This window comes from Embiotoca jacksoni, unplaced genomic scaffold (genome assembly GCF_022577435.1).
Source record: "Embiotoca jacksoni isolate LCO1_2020_lvr unplaced genomic scaffold, fEmbJac1.0.p SCAF_12, whole genome shotgun sequence".
Taxonomy (NCBI): Eukaryota; Metazoa; Chordata; class Actinopteri; family Embiotocidae; genus Embiotoca; species Embiotoca jacksoni.
Genome location: NW_027185252.1, coordinates 18,790,623 through 18,813,514, shown reverse-complemented (window position 1 = coordinate 18,813,514; position 22,892 = coordinate 18,790,623). Strand labels below are relative to the sequence as shown.

General features: G+C 42.6%; 1 protein-coding gene across 1 annotated transcript in view; it reads right to left on the bottom strand.

Moving 5' to 3' along the window:
- The window catches only part of ttc7a (tetratricopeptide repeat domain 7A), a 59,457-nt gene that overhangs the window by 22,680 nt on the left and 13,885 nt on the right, over nucleotides 1–22,892 (bottom strand). The window contains exons 8-16 of the mRNA XM_069145269.1: nucleotides 22,374–22,437; nucleotides 21,934–22,071; nucleotides 18,715–18,798; nucleotides 17,688–17,792; nucleotides 13,476–13,593; nucleotides 12,773–12,830; nucleotides 11,698–11,770; nucleotides 11,414–11,574; nucleotides 1,099–1,215 (exon numbers count right to left, since the gene is read on the bottom strand). Coding sequence (XP_069001370.1) covers nucleotides 1,099–1,215; nucleotides 11,414–11,574; nucleotides 11,698–11,770; nucleotides 12,773–12,830; nucleotides 13,476–13,593; nucleotides 17,688–17,792; nucleotides 18,715–18,798; nucleotides 21,934–22,071; nucleotides 22,374–22,437 — 918 coding nt within the window. The remainder of the gene's footprint in view (nucleotides 1–1,098; nucleotides 1,216–11,413; nucleotides 11,575–11,697; nucleotides 11,771–12,772; nucleotides 12,831–13,475; nucleotides 13,594–17,687; nucleotides 17,793–18,714; nucleotides 18,799–21,933; nucleotides 22,072–22,373; nucleotides 22,438–22,892) is intronic.

Here is a 22,892-nt window from a genome sequence, read left to right as displayed (position 1 = left end):
ATTTTAAAGGCATGGTTTCTTAAAAAAAAAAAAAGAAAAAGAAAGACAATAAATTACAGCAGTTATTAAAGCCAGACATTGTAAAAATAATCACAGGATTTAAAAAATTCTGAAAGTCCTTGAACTGATCATGTGCACCAAACACTTCCTTCATGAAAAATAACCAAATCTCAACTTTACATTATTATTATTCTACATGTTTCATTTAAAAATGTGCCAAAAATGAACAGAAACTTCTCCCCTCCTCAGTGTTGGATTTTTACCATGAATTCAAATGCTAGGCAGCTTGCTAGTTAATATTACTTAATTTGCTCAAATTCAGGTTTTTATCTAGTTGCTGATAAATTTAGTGACCTAATGCTAACTCGACCATGATCCCAGCTGAGTTTGTGTCTGTGCAGCCTGTGGCTCGTGTACTTGATGATGCGACTACATTCATTGGCAGTGCTGGCCCGACCTGGTCAGGCTTACAAGTAGAAGAAAATTTGGTTTCATAATAAACGACAAAAAGAGAAGAGCACTGAAGCAGAGAAAACTACACGAGTAACCAGATGGATACAAGAGTTAAATATTCACTCTCAGTAAGATTTTAGGAATTGCATTTTAATTTCATATTTCTCAGTGAAAAACACATGTTTTTGTGCCTAAAAACAGACCTGAACCAAGTCTGCATCATCCTAACACCCTTAAAGATTGTTAAAAGATAAAGAAAGACTAACTTGTCAAACTTTAAAAAGAAAAATCCAAATTGCTTGTTTTACTTGCGATAGATTTTTTCCAGCTGACCCCATTTAAAATGCAGTGCATTTAGAGTTCCACTTATCACAAGAGACAATGGAGAACAGTATTGCAAATATAATGTTAAAAAAATGAACATCTTAAGAGATCACAGGTAGAACCTTATAATTCCATGCCAACAACAAAAATGCATTAGCACACACACACACAATGGATATTCGATACAAAAGCAGAAAACAGGTCCCCTTCCAAGCTTCATGATGCCCAGCAGTACAAAAATGCTTGAGTGGCGAGGTATCGCGCATTGTACAGTACATGATAAGAAAAGCAGCACAAACACACATCTCCTATTCACCTCACCTGGAGCGGCTGAGGTCATAGCGGCTCTGCCAGCGTTGCAACATCTCCTCACAGGTCTGCAGGGCGGCAGCGGGGCCAAACAGGGCCTCCTCAAGCTTCACCTTTGTGAACAGCAAGCTGTACCAAGAAACACACACGCACATACACACATTACTCACTTTTGTTTAAACTGCCTGTTCATGTTTCATAACCACATCATGTGTTTATGCACCCATATTATACAGAAAAGTGGACCCAAAACAATTCAATTCAATTCAATTTTATTTATATAGCGCCAAATCACAACATAGGTTATTTCATGGCGCTTAACACGTTAAAGTCTTGACAGCAAGACAGCAAGACTTTACAATATTATACAGAGAAACCCAACAATTCAACAATTCCCACAAAAGCTAGGAGGGAAAAAAAAACTCCTCCCTAAGGGAGAAAAACCTCCAGCGGAGGGAAGGAAAAACTCCCTCTTAACAAGAAGAAACCTCCGACAGAACCAGGCTCAGGGGTGGGCGGCCATCTGCCTTGACCGGTTGGGGTGATGGGAGAGCAGAGAGAGAAAAGGGCAGCATAGAGATAGGAGAGAAGAATTGTTGGTGGAGACGACAAGCACAGGGCAGAGACATGCATCTCCATGGTGGGACATCTGCAAAAGAAAGAACAGAAACTACGCGAGCGAGGGAACTGAATTGAGACAACAGACAATAAGAAAAAACTATGGGAGAGAAAAAGATGGTGAGGTATGAGTCAGTTAAAGAGTAGGAGGAAAGAAAAGAAGCTCAGTGTGTAACGAGGTCCCCCAGCAGCCTCGGCCTATAACAGCATAACTAAGGGTTGGTTCAGGTCTACCTGAGCCAGCCCTAACTATAGGCTTTATCAAAAAGGAACGTTTTGAGTCTAATCTTAAAGTTAGAGAGGGTTTCTGCCCCTCCAACACAAACTGGGAGCTGGTTCCACAGGAGAGGAGCCTGAAAACTGAAGGCTCTGCCTCCCATTCTACTTCTGTAAACTCTCGGAACCACAAGTAGACCAGCGTACTGAGAGCGAAGTGCTCTGCTAGGATTATATGGTTCTATAAGATCTCTAAGATATGATGGAGCATGGTCATGTAGGGCTTTGTAAGTCATCAAGAGAATTTTAAATTATATTCTTGATTTCACAGGAAGCCAGTGAAGAGAAGCTAAAACTGGAGAAATATGATCTCTTGCTAAATCCCGTCAGTACTCTTGCTGCAGCATTTTGGATCAGCTGCAAGGTTTTTAATGAGTAATTTGGACATCCTAAAAACAAGGAATTACAATAATCTAGCCTTGAAGTAACAAATGCATGAATGAGTTTTTCTGCGTCACGCTGAGGAAGGATTTTCCTGATTTTATTAATATTACGTAGATGAAAGAAGGCAGTTCTGGAGATTTGCTTTATATGGTGGCTAAAGGACAAGTCCTCATCAAAGATGACTCCAAGGTTCCTCACAGTTTTGCTAGAGGCCAAGACAATGTCATCTAGAGTAACTAAGTGATTACAGAAAGAGTTTCTGAGGTGTTTACGACCAAGTACAATAATTTCCGTTTTGTCTGAATTTAGAAGTAGGAAGTTTTTGGTCATCCAGGCCTTTATGTCTTTTAGACAGGCTTCAAGTTTTACGAACTGATTAGTTTCATCTGGTTTTACAGAAAGATATAGCTGAGTGTCATCTGCATAACAATGGAAGTTTATGCAGTGCTTCCTGATGACATCTCCTAATGGAAGCATGTACAAAGTAAAAAGTATTGGGCCTAACACTGAGCCTTGTGGAACTCCATAACTAACTCTTGTTTATCTGAAAGACTCATTGTTGACATGGACAAACTGGAATCTATCTGATAAGTAGGATTTGAACCAGTCTAATGCAGTTCCTTTAATCCTTGTAACATCTTCTAATCTCTGTAATAAGATCGTATGATCAATCGTATCAAAAGCAGCACTGAGGTCCAGAAGAACAAGTACAGAGACGAGTCCATTATCTGAGGCTAACAAAAGGTCGTTAGTAACTTTCACCAGAGCTGTTTCTGTGCTATGATGAGCTCTAAAGCCTGACTGAAAATCTTCAAACAGATCATTCCTTTGTAAATGATCAAAAAGTTGATTTGCAACAACTTTTTCAAGGATTTTAGAAATAAACGTCAGGTTGGAAATTGGTCTGTAGTTTCCTAAAACAACTGGATCAAGAGTCTGCTTTTTAAGTAAAGGTTTAATTACAGCCACTTTAAAAGCCTGCGGTACATAGCCGATTACAATAGATAAGTTGATCTGATCTAGTGTCCACTGCTTTTATACCCGTATGTATACAGAGTAAATTAACCTGAAGCAGTGTTTATTCAAACCTATTCCTATTATCACCGATCATATTAGCTATGGAACACATGTTCAAAGGAAATGTAGAAATCAAAGCAAGTAGGAAAAAAGTATTGTAGATTTGCAAGAAAAAAAGGTCATAAAAATGATTAAAAAAAAAAAACAATAAATATGCATGCATGTGCACAGTCATGTGTGTGAGTGTGTTTGTATGTGTTTGAGCCCCTGCAGTATCTGGGTAAGTGCTCCGAACCCATCAACATCTCACAGATGTGGACTGGATCAATAGAAACAGAGAGAGAGTAAAGATGTGTGTGTATGTGTGTGTGTGTGTGCTGCGGTGTGTTGAGAAGTTGATGAGTAGAGGCCATAGAGTGTTTCCGCTCAGCCCTTTTAGTTGAAGACAACTGGTTAAGTGATGTGGGAGTCTCTGATGTGTTTTTGTGCGTGTGTCTCTGTAGCAATTGCCAGAAGGGGCTCACAGAGGATACAGTCTGTCATGGGCATCACTCATCCATGAGTTTGAGGAGAGAGAGAAGGAGAAAGAGGGAAAGAGAGAGAGGGAGAGAGAGAAGGAGAGAGAGAGGGAGATTTAGAGAGAACATGGTGTTCGCCACATGTGACGCCTGCCTGCCTCGCTGTCCACTGCGTCCCTGTCGCTGAAGGCTCCTCCAATTATTCTGTGTTCTCCTGTCAGAGGGTGGAGGGGTGAGGTGGGGGTGGGAGGTGTGTGTGGGCGTGGGGTGGGGGTCGGGGACAGAGGGAGAGAGAGAGAGAGAGAGAGTGGAAAGGAGAAAAGGAAGGACGAAGAGATGGATGAAGTGATGGAGGGAGGGTGAGAATCGATAGCGGAGTGAGACGAGCTTGTGTCAGGGGAGAAAACTCTTGTTGAAATGTGCCTTGTTACTGACTCACGGGTCGGTGGACTGTTGGAGGAAGGGTGTGTGTGTGTGTGTGTGTGTGTGTGTGTGTGTGTGTGTGTGTGTGTGCGCGGGCGGGCGGGCGGGCGGGTGTGTGTGTGTGTGTGTGTGTGTGTGTGTGTGTGTGTGTGTGTGTGTGTGTGTGTGTGTGTGAAGAGGAGATGGAGGGATTTTTGAAATGAAAAAATGTAGAGTGTGTGTGTGTGTGTGTGTGTGTGTGTGGGAGGAAGGGGGTTGGATTTACTGACGTGCAGATGACAAGTGCTGCTGAGGGACACTGTGTTAAGGATACGCCTGCCAGTAGGAGCCCACCAGTGTGTGTGTGTGTGTGTGTGTGTGTGTGTGTGTGTGTGTGTGTGTGTGTGTGTGTGTGTGTGTGTGTGTGTGTGTGTGTGTGTGTGTGTGTGTGTGTGTGTGTGATTGTGTGTATCTCTAGGCTCCCCATTACCAATGTGACAAAGCGTTTAGTAGCATTGTGCGGTTGTAAACCCATCTGAGTGTTGAAATGTGACAAAGTGTGTGTGTGTGTGTGTGTGTGTGTGTGTGTGTGTGTGTGTGTGTGTGTGTGTGTATGACAAAGTCCTGACTTTCTCTGTGAAACCTGAATGTACGACATGAAAAATATCCTCAAATGAGTTTACTGTTTATTCTTAAATAAAAGGTGGTATTCACATAATGGTGGAGTCTCAGACTTTTGTCTGTTCAACACAAATAATATTATTAAATTTACAAGTTCAAACAAACATGGGCCCCCTGGTAGAGCATAGAGCCACTGTGGGGGGCCATGGATGACCAAGGGGGCAGAATACTGAGCAGACCTACTGTAACATTGACTGAATGTGAATCATGGTGACATAAACAAAAGTGCGCTGATCTTACAAAAATATGATAAAATGCACTTAAACCTGCAGTTGAGAAAACCTGGAGCTTTTCTCTCCTCCTTTTAAAAAAAACATACTATTAATTTATTTTTATCCATTCAAGTTAACATAACTGGAAGTTAGTCGGCTCGGCCAGCCAACAAACCACTGGTTTTCTTCGGCCTTAAGGTTTGCTAACTCCATGAAGGAATGACCACTTGGTGTTTTCTTCGACTCAAAAGGAATGAATGATCAATGAAATGGCAATCTGAATTTATACAATGTAGGACCTTTAAAAACTCAGCAGACTGTGAAATACAAGGAGATTTACAGGGCGGTTCTATGCTAAATTAGAACTGTGTGGACTCATTTCAAAGGGACCGTATGGAAATGTAACAGACGTTCATTTATATGTAAAAGACCCAAACTGTGGGATTAATACTTGTAAAATAAAGAATAAACGTCTCCTTCTAATATGAACCAGTTTTAAACAAAGCAGTTGAATTAAGTCGCGAATTTACACCACCATATCAAAATAAGGAAATATGAAACTGATCCAAGTCATCCAGGGATACAGTCTTTTCCACTTTGTTATTCATCGCTCAATCACAGACGGTGTTTTCCCTCGCAGCTCCAGAAAATGATAGATTTCATCAAGATTACAACACTCAAAACTACACGTCGGATTACAAAGGCTGTCATTTCCTGCCTCCTGGGAATGAGGCCGGTGTGTGCGGAGTGTGGTGTTTGAGGACGGCAGGCAGCGAGTAGAGTAGCTGAGAGTAAACGCTCGGTGGTGGCCGGCTAAGAGCGGAGAGTGCCAGCGAAAACGCCATATAAAAATAGCTAATAATGTTCCCTTGAAAAAGTGGTACATCTACAGTATTACTCATTCTGCACTCCCACAGATCAGAGTGTGTATTCTCCACGGGCACATGGATGCATGCACACACACAAGTGCACACGTGCACCATGCTCAGAAGTATGTATGCGATTATATACACACACATGTATATGAAGCGCATGCATAGAGATTAACACACACAGGCCTGTGCAGACATGCTCGCTCTGTGTAGCAGAGCATACAGCAAGTCAGGCATGCATGGGTAGGCTAATACACACGTGTGCACATGCACACTCCAACATACTTGCTCGTGCTGCAACATCCCATTAGATGAATGCAGAATCAAAATAATCATTCTCTTTAGCACAAACTGGGAGACCACAATCAGTCTCTCCCCTCCCTCTTTTCCTCTCTCACTCTCTCTAACACACTCACACACACCCCCACCCCGTCCCGCACTCTCTTGCCTCAGCTCTCTCAATCTGTAGCAGAATCCCATTTCACATTGAAATGCATGCCTGTTTACTGGGTGATTAAAATTTCAAAGAAAAGGAAGAAATGGAGACAGAGAGATCCAAACAAAAAAAGTGAGAGGCAAAGAAAGAAAGAAAGAAACAGACAAGGACAGAGAGAGAGAAAGGCAGAAGCCGGGGGTAGAGGATGTGGGAGAAAAAGGAAGGAAGGGAGAAATTCGGTATGCTACAACGAGCTGACAGTATGCTGTGGTGCAGAGAGGCAGCGGCTAACAAGAATCACACACATGCATGCACACACGCAGCGACACACAAACATGCATGTGCGAGTTTACGATCTTGTGCACGCGTTCATATCCCCCAAATACACAAATACACACAAACACACAATCGCGGAATGCCCAGCACCATGCCCGATATTAGCTTTGATCTCTGATGCTTGCTCACATATTCAAAGCAAATGATATTCAATGAGCCTGTAACTGAGAAAGCACCTCCTTTCACTATCTCTCTCTCTTTCTCCCTACCTACCTCTCTGTCCATCTATCTGTCCTTCTCTGACTCTGAGGTCTGTAGCTCGGACTCAGCTAAGCACTGACTGAACTAATACAGTGGGTACGGAAAGTATTCAGACCCCTTTAAATTTTTCACTCTTTGTTTCATTGCAGCCATTTGCTAAAATCAAAAAAGTTCATTTTATTTCTCATTAATGTACACTCAGCACCCCATCTTGACAGAAAAAAACAGAAATGTAGAAATTTGTGCAAATTTATTAAAAAAGAAAAACTGAAATATCACATGGTCATAAGTATTCAGACCCTTTGCTCAGTATTGAGTAGAAGCACCCTTTTGAGCTTGTACAGCCATGAGTCTTCTTGGGAATGATGCAACAAGCTTTTCACACCTGGATTTGGGGATCCTCTGCCATTCTTCCTTGCAGATCCTCTCCAGTTCCGTCAGGTTGGATGGTGAACGTTGGTGGACAGCCATTTTCAGGTCTCTCCAGAGATGCTCAATTGGGTTTAGGTCAGGGCTCTGGCTGGGCCAGTCAAGAATGGTCACAGAGTTGTTCCGAAGCCACTCCTTTGTTATTTTAGCTGTGTGCTTAGGGTCATTGTCTTGTTGGAAGGTGAACCTTCGGCCCAGTCTGAGGTCCAGAGCACTCTGAAAGAGGTTTTCTTCCAGGATATCTCTGTACTAGGCCGCATTCATCTTTCCTTCAATTGCAACCAGTTGTCCTGTCCCTGCAGCTGAAAAACACCCCCATAGCATGATGCTGCCACCACCATGTTTCACTGTTGGGATTGTATTGGGCAGGTGATGAGCAGTGCCTGGTTTTCTCCATACATACCGCTTAGAATTAACGCCAAAAAGTTCAATCTTGGTCTCATCAGACCAGAGAATCTTATTTCTCATAGTCTGGGAGTCCTTCATGTGTTTTTTGGCAAACTCTATGCGGGCTTTCATATGTCTTGCACTGAGGAGAGGCTTCCGTCGGGCCACTCTGCCATAAAGCCCCGACTGGTGGAGGGCTGCAGTGATAGTTGACTTTGTGGAACTTCCTCCCATCTCCATCTCTGGAGCTCAGCCACAGTGATCTTTGGGTTCTTCTTTACCTCTCTCACCAAGGCTCTTCTCCCACGATTGCTCAGTTTGGCTGGACGGCCAGGTCTAGGAAGAGTTCTGGTCGTCCCAAACTTCTTCCATTTAAGGATTATGGAGGCCACTGTGCTCTTAGGAACCTTGAGTGCTGCAGAAATGATTTTGTAACCTTGGCCAGATCTGTGCTTTGCCACAATTCTGTCTCTGAGCTCCTTGGACAGTTCCTTCGACCTCATGATTCTCATTTGCTCTGACATGCACTGTGAGCTGTAAGGTCTTATGGTGTGTGCCTTTCCTAATCAAGTCTAATCAGTTTAATTAAACACAGCTGGACTCCAATGAAGGAGTAGAACCATCTCAAGGAGGATCAGAAGAAATGGACAGCATGTGAGTTAAATATGAGTGTCACAGCAAAGGGTCTGAATACTTATGACCATGTGATATTTCAGTTTTTCTTTTTTAATAAATTTGCACAAATTTCTACATTTCTGTTTTTTTCTGTCAAGATGGGGTGCTGAGTGTACATTAATGAGAAATAAAATGAACTTTTTTGATTTTAGCAAATGGCTGCAATGAAACAAAGAGTGAAAATTTTAAAGGGGTCTGAATACTTTCCGTACCCACTGTATATTCGGACTGGATTTCGATCCATTTCAGTGTGCAAAATAGGTTGGGTTTAGATACATATTTGACACTTAATCTGTATCGGCACTCAACATTAAATGGCTTGAATAATGTTAGCACAAATTTAAAGTTGTGTTTCTGCTCACTGACTGAACTGTCACTCTGCTTTTGGTTCTGTTTTTGGTCTCCACCAACTCCCCAAGGGAAATATGCGTCTCTTTAGCCGCTAAACACTGCGGGACCTGTATGTGTACCAGCTAGTTGCAAACTCAGTCAAAAAGGTAAAGGCTTTTTTATTTTTTTTATTTTTTTTTATTTTTTAAATATAACAGGACTTTAATCTAAAAAAAAAAAAACAGCTGCCTATTTTGACTGAGAACATGTTCATTGGAGTGATAAGAGGGGACAAAATAAATCGTTGATCAAGTATCTTATGTTACGCTAAAACACTTTGTGTAACTGAAGGGCACCGCAGAACCAGGTGATAACTCTCTGTGGGTTTGTCAATAGGAGTGAGCACTTTGAAATAGTCACTTGATATAATGTAATATCAAAATACTCATCAGTGCACTGCTCATAACGTTGTGATTTATTTTACACTGTGCTATCCATTTATCAGTGTGTTGGCTAACTAACGCTCATTAGGAGCAGTACTGTTTATTTATTTCATTATGGATAGGCTGGTATAGCAGCAGACTACACCATTCTTTTATCACACTGCCTCAGTCAAACCAGAACTCTCTCACATTCATGTTTGATGACAAATGTATATTAATGAATGCATGAGGTTTTTAAGTTTCTGGTCTCAAGTCAGGTTTGAGTGAACAGAGCCATGTCTGTGCAGAGATCTCTTCTTTATGTCTCTCTCTCCATCGATATGTTGGTCCAGTTCAAATATATTTAACTGATAAATTAAATAAAGTAAAATATTACTATTATATCAATAAAGCTTCCAGGTAATTATGCAGTTAATAAACCTCCAGCAACAATTCATCTCTCAGCTGTTCCATTCAGCAAACTCCCGACACATAGATTTGTATATCTCTCTTTCTGTCTCTCTGACTCAACGTCTCTCATAACAACAGTTTGGAAACAACAACTGATGCTGCCTGCTCTACCCATATGACCTCATGGTTACCGGGGCGATGGGGATTCCTGGCGCAGAGAGAGCTGTGATTGGCTGAGCCCGGAAAAGAGCTCTTAAATGGGTCAAAGCAGTCAAGTGTCTCTACGGAGGAGGTGTGTGTGTGTGTGTGTGTGTGTGTGTGTGTGTGTGTGTGTGTGTCTAATTGTGCATCTAGACAGAAAGAGAACAGATTTCATCTTCCGACTGTACATACAGTACTGATCGGTAAAGCTTGTGTAATTATAAAGCCATCATCTTTATGGCTGCCACCCACTCTATCTTTGTGTTTTCTCCTCCCTGTCAGGCTCTTGTGTCCTTCCTTCCCTTCGTTGTTTCAACGATTTTCTTGTTTTTCTGCATTTCCTCTCCCTCCTGATGTATGGATGCAACCCATCTGTCTGTGCTGGGACCGTGGAGGCCAACACTGACCCCAAATGGCTGTGTTATGAAATGCTTTACTGGGCTTTGAAAAACAGAATTAAAAAAAAAAAAAAAAACATCAGAAAGATGATGCATGTTGCATCATCATTCTGATGTTTCATATTATCGCTAGTGGGAAATAATTGGCTTTGATGGTTCATGTTGTCTACGTCTGATACAATACAATTTCCTTCTCAGGTAATGAGCATGTTTCTAGTGTTTTCAATCCGAACATCTGAACAGACTCATCCCTGTGAACAGAGAAATGGGCTCCTACTGCTGTTGACCTGCTTCAAATAAGTTAATTTCAAGCTTGATTCTAGTCTAAAATGTTGGTGAAATATAACTTGCTTCGTTGGGTAGGTATTTTGCGAACGTCTAAATGATACATAGCCATTTAATCCATTAACTCTGATACATCAGATTTAAGAACATAATATTTTGTGATAATTATAACAGGAAACATGTACGTATTTCTTCAACCTAATTAGATATAATTTCGCTAAAAGGTCAACTAGTGGATGCATGGTTACACGTACCAACCCCAAACTAAAAGGTCACAAGTTCAAGCCATAAACCTGTGGCGTATCCTTTCGAGTTACTAAATCTCAACCAGCACAAAATTATAAAGTTCAAGTTTGTTTTTATGTGTTTTATTTAACCTGCTTAATGTAGCAGACGTTAGGTGTTAGGACATCTCAGTTCTGTCAGTAAATCAGGACTCTGGCTTGGGTCAGCGCTGCAGTGTTAAAAGGGTAAGGGTGTATGAGGGGCATAGGTACCGCAATGCAGGCTTCCACTCCGGCACGTCTAAATAAGGCGTCAAGTGTGTGCGTGTGTGTGTGTGTGTGTGTGTGCGTGTGTTTGTGTGAGCTTGGCCTCCAACATAGTGGAACTGAGACACCCTATCCCCACGGAGAGGACTGGTGCTAGAACGGGGCCTCGCTGCACCACTCACTGGAGCTACTCTTACTCACACACACAGACACACACACACTCACTCACACTTTGAAAAAACACCCTACAAAGTCTTCTAAGTACAGCGATCGATTCAATTCACCAACACTCTCCACCAACATTTTCTGTTGCGCATGTGAGTGGGATGGTGTTGTGGGCTTTACTTGAAGTTGTCGGGGTGCTGGCTGAGGGCCAGGCCCAGGGTGTCCAGGGCATGACGGTGGTGTTTCTGAGCACTCAGCAGTAGGCTCAGCAGGTGGAGGGAGTGCAAGTCATCCCCACGGAGAGATAAAGCTGCCTGCAGGGGCTCCATCGCTGCAGATACCTGCCAGAGAGTTACACACCCATTTTCAGGAATAACTTACAATCTGCTGTGTTTTTGATGAATGATGTTTGCTTTTGATGAGAAACAAAAACTACAATATCTCTCTTATTTGTTCGCTCATACCTGGCGTACAAGGGCCAGCTGGAGAGCCATGTACATAGCAATCTGAGTATCCTGGGGATCTAATGAAAGAGCTCTGTGGAGGAAAGACAGATAGTCCTTCATATAGTGCCAGAATAGGTTACAGTGATAGAATAGAAAACTTTTTGGATTGCTGTCTGTGTCATAAACTGAGAAATCCTCAATACCAGAGGGATAAAATAATGGAAAAACAAGTTGTGTTTGATTCACTTTTTTGGATTAAAGAACTCAACAGCAGCAATGAGGCTGCAATGCAATCAAAGGCACACAGGTGCTTTGCACTAAAGGCAAATGTCAGCACACTTGCATGCTTACATTACAAAAACATGGACAAGCTGATGTTTAGTAGGTGTTTATCATGTTCACCATCTTAGTTTAACATGTTAGCAGTTAATATTTGCTAATTAGCACGAAACACAAAGCAGAGCTGAGGCTCAATGTGATCAGATTCAACCTGGTATCATGGCAAAGCGTGAAATAGACACGCGGTCCACTACAGTAAAACTTGAGATAGCCACGCTTTGCGCTGTCTCGGTGTGAATGTTTCACATTTTCCTCTACTCGTAGTCTACAGTTGTGTTAAACGAAAAATAAAAACGGTTGTGGTTAGGACAAAGAACATGCTGGGGTTTGGAAACTAAAAACAACTCAAGAAAAACTGTGTTGTAAAACTTACGTTGGATTCGAACTTCATCGTCTTGCATGGCATGACTAATGCCACCAAGACACCCCTCCTGTCTTTTAATACTGCCCCAAAAAAATATTTTGGACTTGGTGTCAAAACCTCCAAACCTTGCAGAATCTTTGTTACATGATTCCATGTCACATGACAATTATTTGTGTGTAAGTGTCACGCTTACAAAACATGTAACTTTCACGCCTAAACTGGGTTGTCAGATTTGTTCCTCAACCAAAGTACTGGACTGAAATTACAGTATTGATGGTAGGTGTGAGTCGTTTTGTAGTTACCTGGTTCTCTAATAGTTAGGAGATCGCTAGCAAGGCTGAAAAATAAAATGATACATATGTGTTGAATACGAGAAAAACTGAGACCTACTTGTTCAAAGCTTGGAGTGCTTTTTTGTTGAATTGATTCCGATCTGCTTTCAGAGTCGCTGCAGAGAGGGCAAGATCAAGCTCAGATCAATTTGAGCTTTTTCATATTTTTAACAATAAACAGTAGTTTTAGATACAAGCATCACAAGTTCAACAAATCGTTACATCTTGAAGGTGAAATACAACTGGTCAATTGTCGTTTTCAACACCACCCTTATGACTCATATTTTCCACCACACAGGATCTGTCTAACTGATAAGGAGCAGTTAGAGGTAAAAGAAACACTTTGACATTTTCAGAAATTTGGAGAAATTATTAAAATGCTGGATTGAGAAGGTCTCACTGTCATGTCTGCAACACTTTACATCTTGTGTGTTTCCTCCATACACAAATCACGGGCAGGCCATGATGAGTTGGCTCATAACTTAAACAAGAGAGTGATTTTCTTCTCATGAAATATTCAGAGACAAAGTAAATAAGTGTTTCCCTAATGGTTCAACTTGCTCCTGTGTTAATCCTGGGAAAGTAAGTGTGATAGAAAGAATGTAGTCATAGTTTAAAGAAACTAGTGGAAACAGGATTTAAACTGTGTCCTCTTTCCGTCAAGTCTCCGACCCAATTATCGTCCAAGACGACCAATGCTTGTTTTTCTTGAGAGGATATCCTGAGTGTACTCGTCTACTTGTAGGTTTGTGTATCCTCACCTTCGGCTGCCTGCAGACTGCAGGAGAGACCCAGAGCCAGGTAAGCCCTGGGCAGAAATTCTCCCGTTTCCTCCCCCATAGACACAACGCTCTGGGCCAGGACCTCTGCCTCCTCGAACTGGACACAAATACACATAAACACATAATTAGACTCTGACGGACGTTTAATTGTACATGCAGTAGTGAGCAAAAGTAAGGTGAGGGTGATTTCAAAAATAATGCCACGAATAGTTATAGATAAAGTTATACAAAATGCAGAAAAGAAAGAGAAGAAAACCAAATTCAAATCCACATTTGGTTTGAGTACCCTTTGCTTTTAAAACAGCAGCCGTTCCCTTCGGCATACTTGTTTTTACATAGTTTTTAAAGGTGCTTGACAGGTCAGTTGCAGAAGTTGCCAACGCCTCTCTGTGGATATATCTCAAGTGTCTCATCATGTAATCCAGACCGACTCCATGATGTTGACTTCATGGCTCTGTAAAGGTCGGTAACATCTGACTCAGTTGACTCCTTGTTATCTCGGTGGGTGAAGACGCTTCTTTGTGACCCTTGCTTTATGTTTGGGGTCGATCAGACGCCTCTTGGTGAGTGTGGTGGATAAGAAACAAAACATCTGACGAGCCTCACATTTTCGAACTGTACTGTACTCCATTAAACTATTCCGCTGTCACACACAAATCCAGTTACATCATGAACCCATTAACCTATAAAGAATATCTGAGGCCACATAGTAATGTGAGCAGAGCACCAGAACTCGGTGGCACTGTGCGGTGAATGTGGCGGAGGTGCAGCAGGGAATGGAGTATTGCCGGCTGAGCCTGGTGCGAGTGCAGTGTGAAGACAGTCCAAACAGATTCAGCTGAAGGACAGCACAGAGTTTGCTGAAGGACACGTACTCTCACACACACACACACACACACACACACACACACACACACACACACACACACACACACTCGCCCACACACGCAGCAGTAGACTGCAGGCGGTGCGCGGCTGAGCCGAGCCGAGGAGAAAGTGTGTCACTCCGTGTGAGGTATGGCTGGTGGCGTGCGGGCAGGTGGGTAGGTGGGCATAGGGGGGGTAATGCCTTTGACGACACGCCAGCGCAACAGCAAGCCAACTGCTCTGACACCCTCCCTCCCCCTTCATCTCCTCCTCCTCCTCCCTTCATCCTCCTCTGTTCTCTCCGTGTCTCTTTCTCTGAATCCAGTCCTTGCGAGTTCAAAGCCTGCACACAATGGCCAGTCATTTAAACACACCGCCCGTCCATGCATATCTTAGAGGAGGATTAGGTTTGGTGTTTTTTCTTCCTCCCCTTGAAGGGTGTGAAAGAAGAGCATGTCGCTGTTGTCGGGTGAAAACCTCACATCTGCATAACTGCTCTTCAGGAATTTACAAAAGCAGCTTTGCTTTTAGATCGCCAATCATGCAGTTTGTGGTGAAGTCAAGGGTTCATATGCCTGAGACCTCTACGACAGATGGGAGACTATGAATACATTATTTTTGGTCTGCTCTGGGGGCTCGTGGGATGATGTCAACAGCAAAAACAAAACAACATGTTGCTAGCCAGATAACAGTCCAGACTGTCCAGTGGAGCTGATGGTGGATAACGGTGGCCCATTTATGTAATACCACACTGTACTATGGCCATAGTGTCCCATTGTGATTAAGGCTGTAAGCTCCTTAGTGTCTCCAGCCTGCCATGATCTCCAGCCACTGACAGATGTGCTCTCTCCATTCGCCCCTGTTAGCTCCTCTTTCTAATCTCTGACCCCCTTCTCTTTCTCCCTCTCTGTGTCTAACTCTCCTGCCACACTAAACACTGTTGATGTCACTTTCTCCCTCCTGCCCCAAACATAAACAGCAGGCGTATCCAAGCTGGCCGGGGTTCACAGTGATTACCGTCTGCCTGAGTGACCCGTGTCAATCCCAAAACATTACGCACAGTTATGCAGACTTCCAATGGACTGACCCTTTACTTCCAAACAGGGCACACATTTACTCTACATATCCTATAAGCCTCCATGCACTACACACTCCACACACTGACACAACTTCACCTTTTTACTTTCCCATCTTATAACAGAAGCTGAGGAGGCTAAATGAAAATGAACATGAAATACCACTACGTTCCCATGCACGTGCATTTGTAAAATAGTATTAGTTCCAGATGGAGCTGCTACTACATCTGTAATCCTGTGAAATATGAACCTTCACATATTCAGCTGAAGGCAACAGTTCATGTATCCCCAGGAAAATTAATTATTGTATTCATTTTGAAATGAAAAGCAGTAAATACAAAACAAATAGGCATGAAGAATTTGTCTTTCTTCAAATGTTAATGTATTATCATTTTTCATTACTTTATAAGATAATAGAATATTATATAGCCTCAGCATTTATTGTCTCATTAATTGACTTGTTAGGAAGATAGATTTAATTTAGGAGTTGTCCAGCTAAAAACATTTCCAAAGCTGATCAGTTCTCTGACTCATCAAACCTTTTGGTAACACTCAACAACCAGCTGACTGAGGATCTGTAACTGTCGGTAACTGACGCCTGCAATACAGCAGAAGGCTATAAAAAGATATCAAAGTGCTTCCAGCTTGCAATTCCCACTTCCTGAAAAGTCATTAAGAAATAGCGGTTAAGGGCAACAGTGGAAGTCAGGACAAGATGTAGATGAGTAAAACTGCACTTCTGCGGGAGATAGAGGCAAAGCAAAACCTAAGGAAGGTGTAGCAGACACACACAAGACTGGTGTATGAACAAGAAACACAAGCTGAAGCTTTGGAGCAGTCTCCTGACTTGAATATTAGTGGGAAAATCTTAAGTATGATGTGGGTGAAGATAAAGACTAGAAAGACTCTTGGCTGGCAACAAAAAGTGTTCGTAAGCTTTAATATTTGTCAAAGAGGAGGTTCCTGTCTGCTGTACTGTCCTGGCAGGGAAACTTCTGCCAACTTTTTAATTACTTTTTTCTTCAGTTTTCAAAGAATGAAATATAAACTAAACGTGCATTAATATTTGTTTTGAGCTGGGGCTGTATTTACTTTCACTTCAAAAGTCAGAAAAATATGGCATTTGCTAAACTTGTGCATACTGTATTGCAGTTACTGGCTTTTTGACAAGTCCAGATTCTGTTGACACTGACTGAATGATTACTTTACATTGTGTCAGCAATGATTTTGCCCTCAGAGGATTTCATTCAAATGAGCACAAAGCAGTAAAACTAAACTGTATTTATCAAGAAACAAGAGTCCTCAGCCATGCTAGCTGCTCTTTACTTTCAGCTAAATGCTCACAGCAGGCATGTGAAAGAAAGATGAATTAATAGTGGGGGATTAAATGAAGAATTTCAGCAGAATAGATATGCAGGGCTGTTATTTATCCACCTTTTTGACTTGCATAACAAAGAAGCTACATTATGAACTAAAACATTATGATCATTGACCACATTGAATATCTTATAACAAAGATGCATGTCAGAGTCTGGGATAGATCAAATGGGAGAAATAGACAGGTGTAAAGACCTGAGGGACCTAAGGGCCATATCATTATGACCTGGCAACTGGGCTGGAACAGAGGCTTGTGAGGTGCTACGGGTCAGCAGTGGTGAAAACACATCGACAGTGGTCCCAGGAGAGAGAAACCGACAACAGGAGTGTTACACTGGTACATGTCTGAGCTGAACTTATAGGACAAAGAGGATCTGCTGCATGTCATGGTGCCAAATACCACAGGGCACTTTTAGAGGTCTTACAGAGTTCATGCTTCGGGAGGTCGGAGCTGCAGAGGCACACAAAGGACCAACAGCATGTACTCTACTCATTCTCTGATTCACTAATAGATCTGAACATCTTATGAGTGTTTTATTTATCTCCTACGTGGGGAACTATCGATGTAAATATGAGCTACTGTATCTACTATCTAAAAGAGGAGTTAGTAAGAACAGGAGAAGCTACCACACAAAACAGAAAAGGAAAACAGCTCCACCTACACAAACTCATTGATACAACATTTAAGCAGCAACAAGCATCTCTGGAAAATGCAGTGCAAAAACATCACGGCAAAAGAGATATATTTTAATTATTATACAGTAACTACCTCAGGCACACAGGCTTGACCCTCAAACACATGTTTCGGTCATGTTGTGTGCATGTTGTGTGCATAATAAGATGTTTATGTGGAAGTTCTGTGTGTATTCACCCAGTGCAGTTGACCAATGCAGACTTTAGCAGCCAGCAGAGGCAGTGAGGGGTCCTCTGGTCTCATCCTGGCACACTCTTTAAATACGGACACAGCACCAACACCCTGCAAAACATGCACGCACACACACGAACACGTACACACACACACACACACATGGAAATGTCAATGATAAATTGTGATTCATGTGCACATGGCAGCTACTTATCATGCAGCCACAGATGACACGGATTACTTTTAAGTGAGTGTATCAAACGCACATCAGCCATCCTTACACAGCCCTAATGGACCCATTTAAACACAGTCACTTAATACATGTAGGTCAATCATTAATGGACCACGTGCACACACACACATGTGCTCACACTCACACACGCACGCGCGCTGCTGGCCCTAAATAGAAGCGGATCTGACGACACTGAGGCGGCCCCTTCTCCTTCTAGGGAGCAGCCTATTTCTAGAGCTCTCCATTGATCTGTCACTTTATCCTGCAACCCAGATCAATTTTTCAGGCACACACACACACACACACACACACACACACACACACACACACACACACACACACACACACACACACACACACACGCACACACTGAGGCACTGAGAGAGAGAACTCTATTCCTGCTTCTTTCGAGGACTCCCATTTCAAGACAGAGAACTGCCATACAATTCATATGTCCCTTATAATTTATCTGCATTAAATAAATGCACCTTTATTGTACATTTTAGTAATTACATATCTGAATTGTGCAGATCTGGTAACATCCAACCCGCTTTCAGCAGACTGGACTCTTAGCTGCGAATGCTATTTGTTGCACGTGTGGACACGAGGGTGAGGAGGGAGCACCGCGGTATACAGGACAGAGGCATGGCAGAAGATGGATGTCTCTTATGGGTGTGGTGTGGTGTGTGTGTGTGTGTGTGTGTGTGTGTGTGTGTGTGTGTGTGTGTGTGTGTGTGTGTGTGTGTGTGTGTGTGTGTGAGAGAGGGTCTGTTACTGATATATAAGGAGAAATGAGCTCACCTTCCCGGCCGCCATGAGTGACAGGCCCAGCTGGTGCCAGAGGTGGAACTCGTTGAATGAAAACTTCATGGCTCGCTCCAGACACTGCAAGGAGAAACGCAGTAATGTTTTGGTTATGTAGCTTTACACCAAGTAGGACTTATAAGTAAAGGTTAAAGGCTGGTCCACCTGGACTAAATTAAGAGGCATTAAATTCATCTACTAATTTTGTTCCTTTTAAACTGAATGGCTACTTTTCTTGGCCACATTTTTCTAGCCTGAAAGCTGATTGTCAGTCCCCACTCCCCACCCACTCTGCGCTCTTTCACTACATAATGATGTGATTGATGTGTGTGGACGAGCAGAGGATGGCGTGCGGCGCAGCCAAGTCAGATGTTGTCAGTCATGCAGGAGTGAGCTTAAACCAGGAAAAAGGTTCGCCTGATATTATGATTCAATAATATGCACTTAGCAGACAGCCTGCTGACCATGTAACGGCCAGACAAAGGTGTCGTGCTGGGTGGCACTATGGTGCACATCAGCCTTGCTGGGATCAAATTTAATAAGAGAATGTGGAGCTGAATATAGTCCTGAATGGGCTCTGGAGTTTTCTTAAATGAACTGAAGTGTGAATGAATTGTAATGTTTTAGTAATAGTTGCTCGGTCTTTATAAAGCCATATATAGCTGCAGCAGTCTTTGCTGCTACATAGCAGAGATGACCCTTGTTAACCTGCAAAATCAGGCCCCAAATCCCTATTTAACCTCCGTTCAGAGGGGTTAATGTAGAGTGCTGGAATTGGGGTTCAGCCAAACTGTAAGTCAGGAAACCAAGATGTAAAGTAAGAGTGCACTGACTCTACTACTGTACTTAATTCTGCACTAGTCGGTATTTGTTTTTTGTTTTTTATATTATTGCTATTTTCTACTGAATATCTGCGATAAAGCCAGCGTACACTACCTGCCAACACTAATCATCAGCCAGAGTTAACAGTTAGCTGTGAACATAGTGGAGCATTTAGCAGGTAAAGAGCCAGATAGTACCTGAAACACAACGTTATGTCTGCTGGATGTGTAAACAGGCAACAGTTTGCCTATATGTTTGCTATGACAACACTGTCAAGTTATAATCTGTCAATGTTGTGTTTACATCTTATCTGGGTTCAAATAATACAGGTGTATGTACAATTGGATTGTATGGAGTATTTCTGTTGTGTTATGCAACACTTCTACTCCACTGCATTTCAGACAGAAAGATTAAAAACTATCTAGTTTGAAATTAAAGATTTTACACATACACTATCATGTCAAATATTACCGGAATTTAACAACCTATCAGAGCATAAAGTTATTAAGGACTATGGTACGGGACATTAAGAGGTCTCTACATTGAAAGCAATCGGGGACAAAAGCCACAGTCCTCTCTCTGTGCAAAAAAGGAGTAAAGTGTTTATCTGGTGTTCAACTGAGGCTGCAGCAGTCTGAGTTACTCAAAGTAAGTGGTCATCATTTTAGTGCAAAAAGTCCTCTTTTTGCTACTATTGTTCCACTGTAACTAAACAGGGCAACACTATTTATAGAAGCACAAAGTTTTCACCAAAGAGAGTCTAACTTTGCACCACAGAATTGCTTCAGATAAACTTGACTGTGAGGATGGCGAGATCATTTCCACTGAAGGAGCATTAGAAAGGGATCTTTTAAAGGTTAATATCAAAATTCAATAAACTTTTTCCAAAAGTCATTATGGTGTCATTCACCAAAGTTACTTATTAGTTCTCTGTCGGTCCATCTAAAAATAATCCTGTCGTTAATTAGATATTAGGCCTCAAAAAGCGGTATGTATGGGCACTTGTCTGTTTGATTGACAGGCCTGTGGTGCAGTCAGGTTTCTGCTATAGGTGGGCGGGTGTTGTGTCCTTAAGTTCTCAATCAGTGAGTCAGATCCACCCCTTGCTCCTTCCCAGCTTGTCCAAATATGATCACTTTTGGTGAGATGTCAACGGCAAAAATGGCGAACTCTAGGTTTCCGAACGGCAGTTCACAAACCGACATATCACAGTTGGTTGCTGCTTCGCTAATATATAAAGGAGGAATAACTAAAGCAAGCAAAACCTTAGTCAAAGCTCATATGGGAGCCTGGCGAACATTTCGGTCTTGACGGTCTTCAAAAATTGTGAACCAGCTCCTTGACCAACTACAATATTAAATGCTGCTTATATAGCGTATAATGTATCGTCAATGATGATCCAAAGGTACAAATTATCAGAGTAAATTTGAAAAAGTGGGACTTTTTAAGAAATGTTAGTAAAACATTTTTGTTGGGGGTAGCGACACTTTGACTTCACATGATTGGACGACCTCTTCTGTTGCTGCCAGCAGCTGATTTTAATCTGTAGAGGTCTTTGAATGAAGTTTTTTGTATATGTTTTACTTGAACATTATTCTTCCAATAATGGGAAAACCTTTGTGATAACCAGCATTATAATTATACTATATAAATAAATACATAGCTGCCTGATATCAAATTAAAATTTGATATCAGAACTTGCTGCGGACACCTCATGGATTGATTAATGTTACACTAAGTATGTAATCAATCAATGTGAATCTTATTCATGACATCAAAGATGGATGACACTGACTGGCTGACATCTAATTTTAAATAAATGGCCCATACTGGGCTCATATATCAGCAAACTGATCCACTGGTGTAGGTGGAACTACCTCGGTGTGTGTGAGTGCGTGTGTGTGGTCTTCTATATGAGGTGACTGATGCTATCTATGAATCAGTCAGACAGGTGGACAAACCTAATTTGGGACAACCCCTCAAACCTCCGCCTCCCCAACTGCCCACATCTGGGTAAAGGTCACATCGGGGGGGGGCAACAAATAAAAAAAAAGTGACAAAAGGTTGGAGGAATGCGAAGCGAGGAGAGGAGGACGAAGCAGAGGAAGGCAGACAGTGTGGGGGATGCTGAGAGATGAGGAGACGACTGAGAGGCAGTGAGAGAAAAAGACACATAATCCCTGCGCTCAAAGTGATAAGGACATTCATTAAAAAGTTTGGCAAAGGCAAAGCTCTCACTAACACATCTCATCTCTCACTCTTTTGCTCTCCTCCCCTCAGACCTCCAGCATAGTGTGTTTGTGTGAGTGTGTGTGTGTGTGTGTGTGTGTGTGTGTGTGTGTGTGTGTGTGTGTGTGTGTGTGTGTGTGTGTGTGTGTGTGTGTGAGAGCACACCTCAGACAGCATGGCGTACTGCCCCCTCCTGGCCATGCCGATGGTGAGCAGGTCATAGACAGAGGTGGCATCCTGCAAGCTGGCCTGGCGAGCCTCAGCCTGGTCCGGCAGACGGCTGATCACTGCGTCGCCGCTGGCCTGGATGAAGAGATAAACACTGAGTGAGGAAGAGGAGGAAGAGCAGGAAGACTGAGGAGGGAAACAGTGGTTGGACTGACAGACTGAGATGCACGGTTCTCCAAGAATTGTGTTGGAACAGCAAGAGGCATCTATTCATTATAGGCTTTGAAAGCAAGAAGACTGAGTATAGTGTGTGTGTGAGCCTGTGTGTGTGTGTGTGTGTGTGTGTGTGTGTGTGTGTGTGTGTGTGTGTGTGTGTGTGTGTGTGTGTGTGTGTGTGTGTGTGTGTGTCTGTGTGTCTGTGTGTGTCTATGTCTCACCATGGATTCTGTGATGAGCAGCAGCAACACAGCCTCCTCCACCACGTCCTGAGGACAGAAGCAACTGCCAGGAAACAGAAAACAGGAAATGGTACCAAGAACAGGAAGTTTATCCCTTTCTCACACACACACACACACACACACACACACACACACACACACACACACACACACACACACTGCTCGTCCACAAGTGAATGGCGGCCAGTGTCCAGTTTCTGTCTCACCTGTGGAGCTGTAACACAAGCCGGACCACCCTGGATATATCACTATACAGCACTATCTCAGATGACACACACACCACCTCCTTCATTTCTTCCGACAAACTCCCCCATTCATCACTTTCTTTGCTGCTCTCCCCTCTTGCTGGTCTGGTCGGCTCCATGTCCTGTTAAAGGACACACTTACCAGACGCCATCGAGGCCTTTTCAGAACAGATAACTGATGACAAAAAGCCATGAACAATACTGAAGTACAGCTGCTCCTCGGGGTGAATTCTCCTGTTCCTCCTTTCCCTCT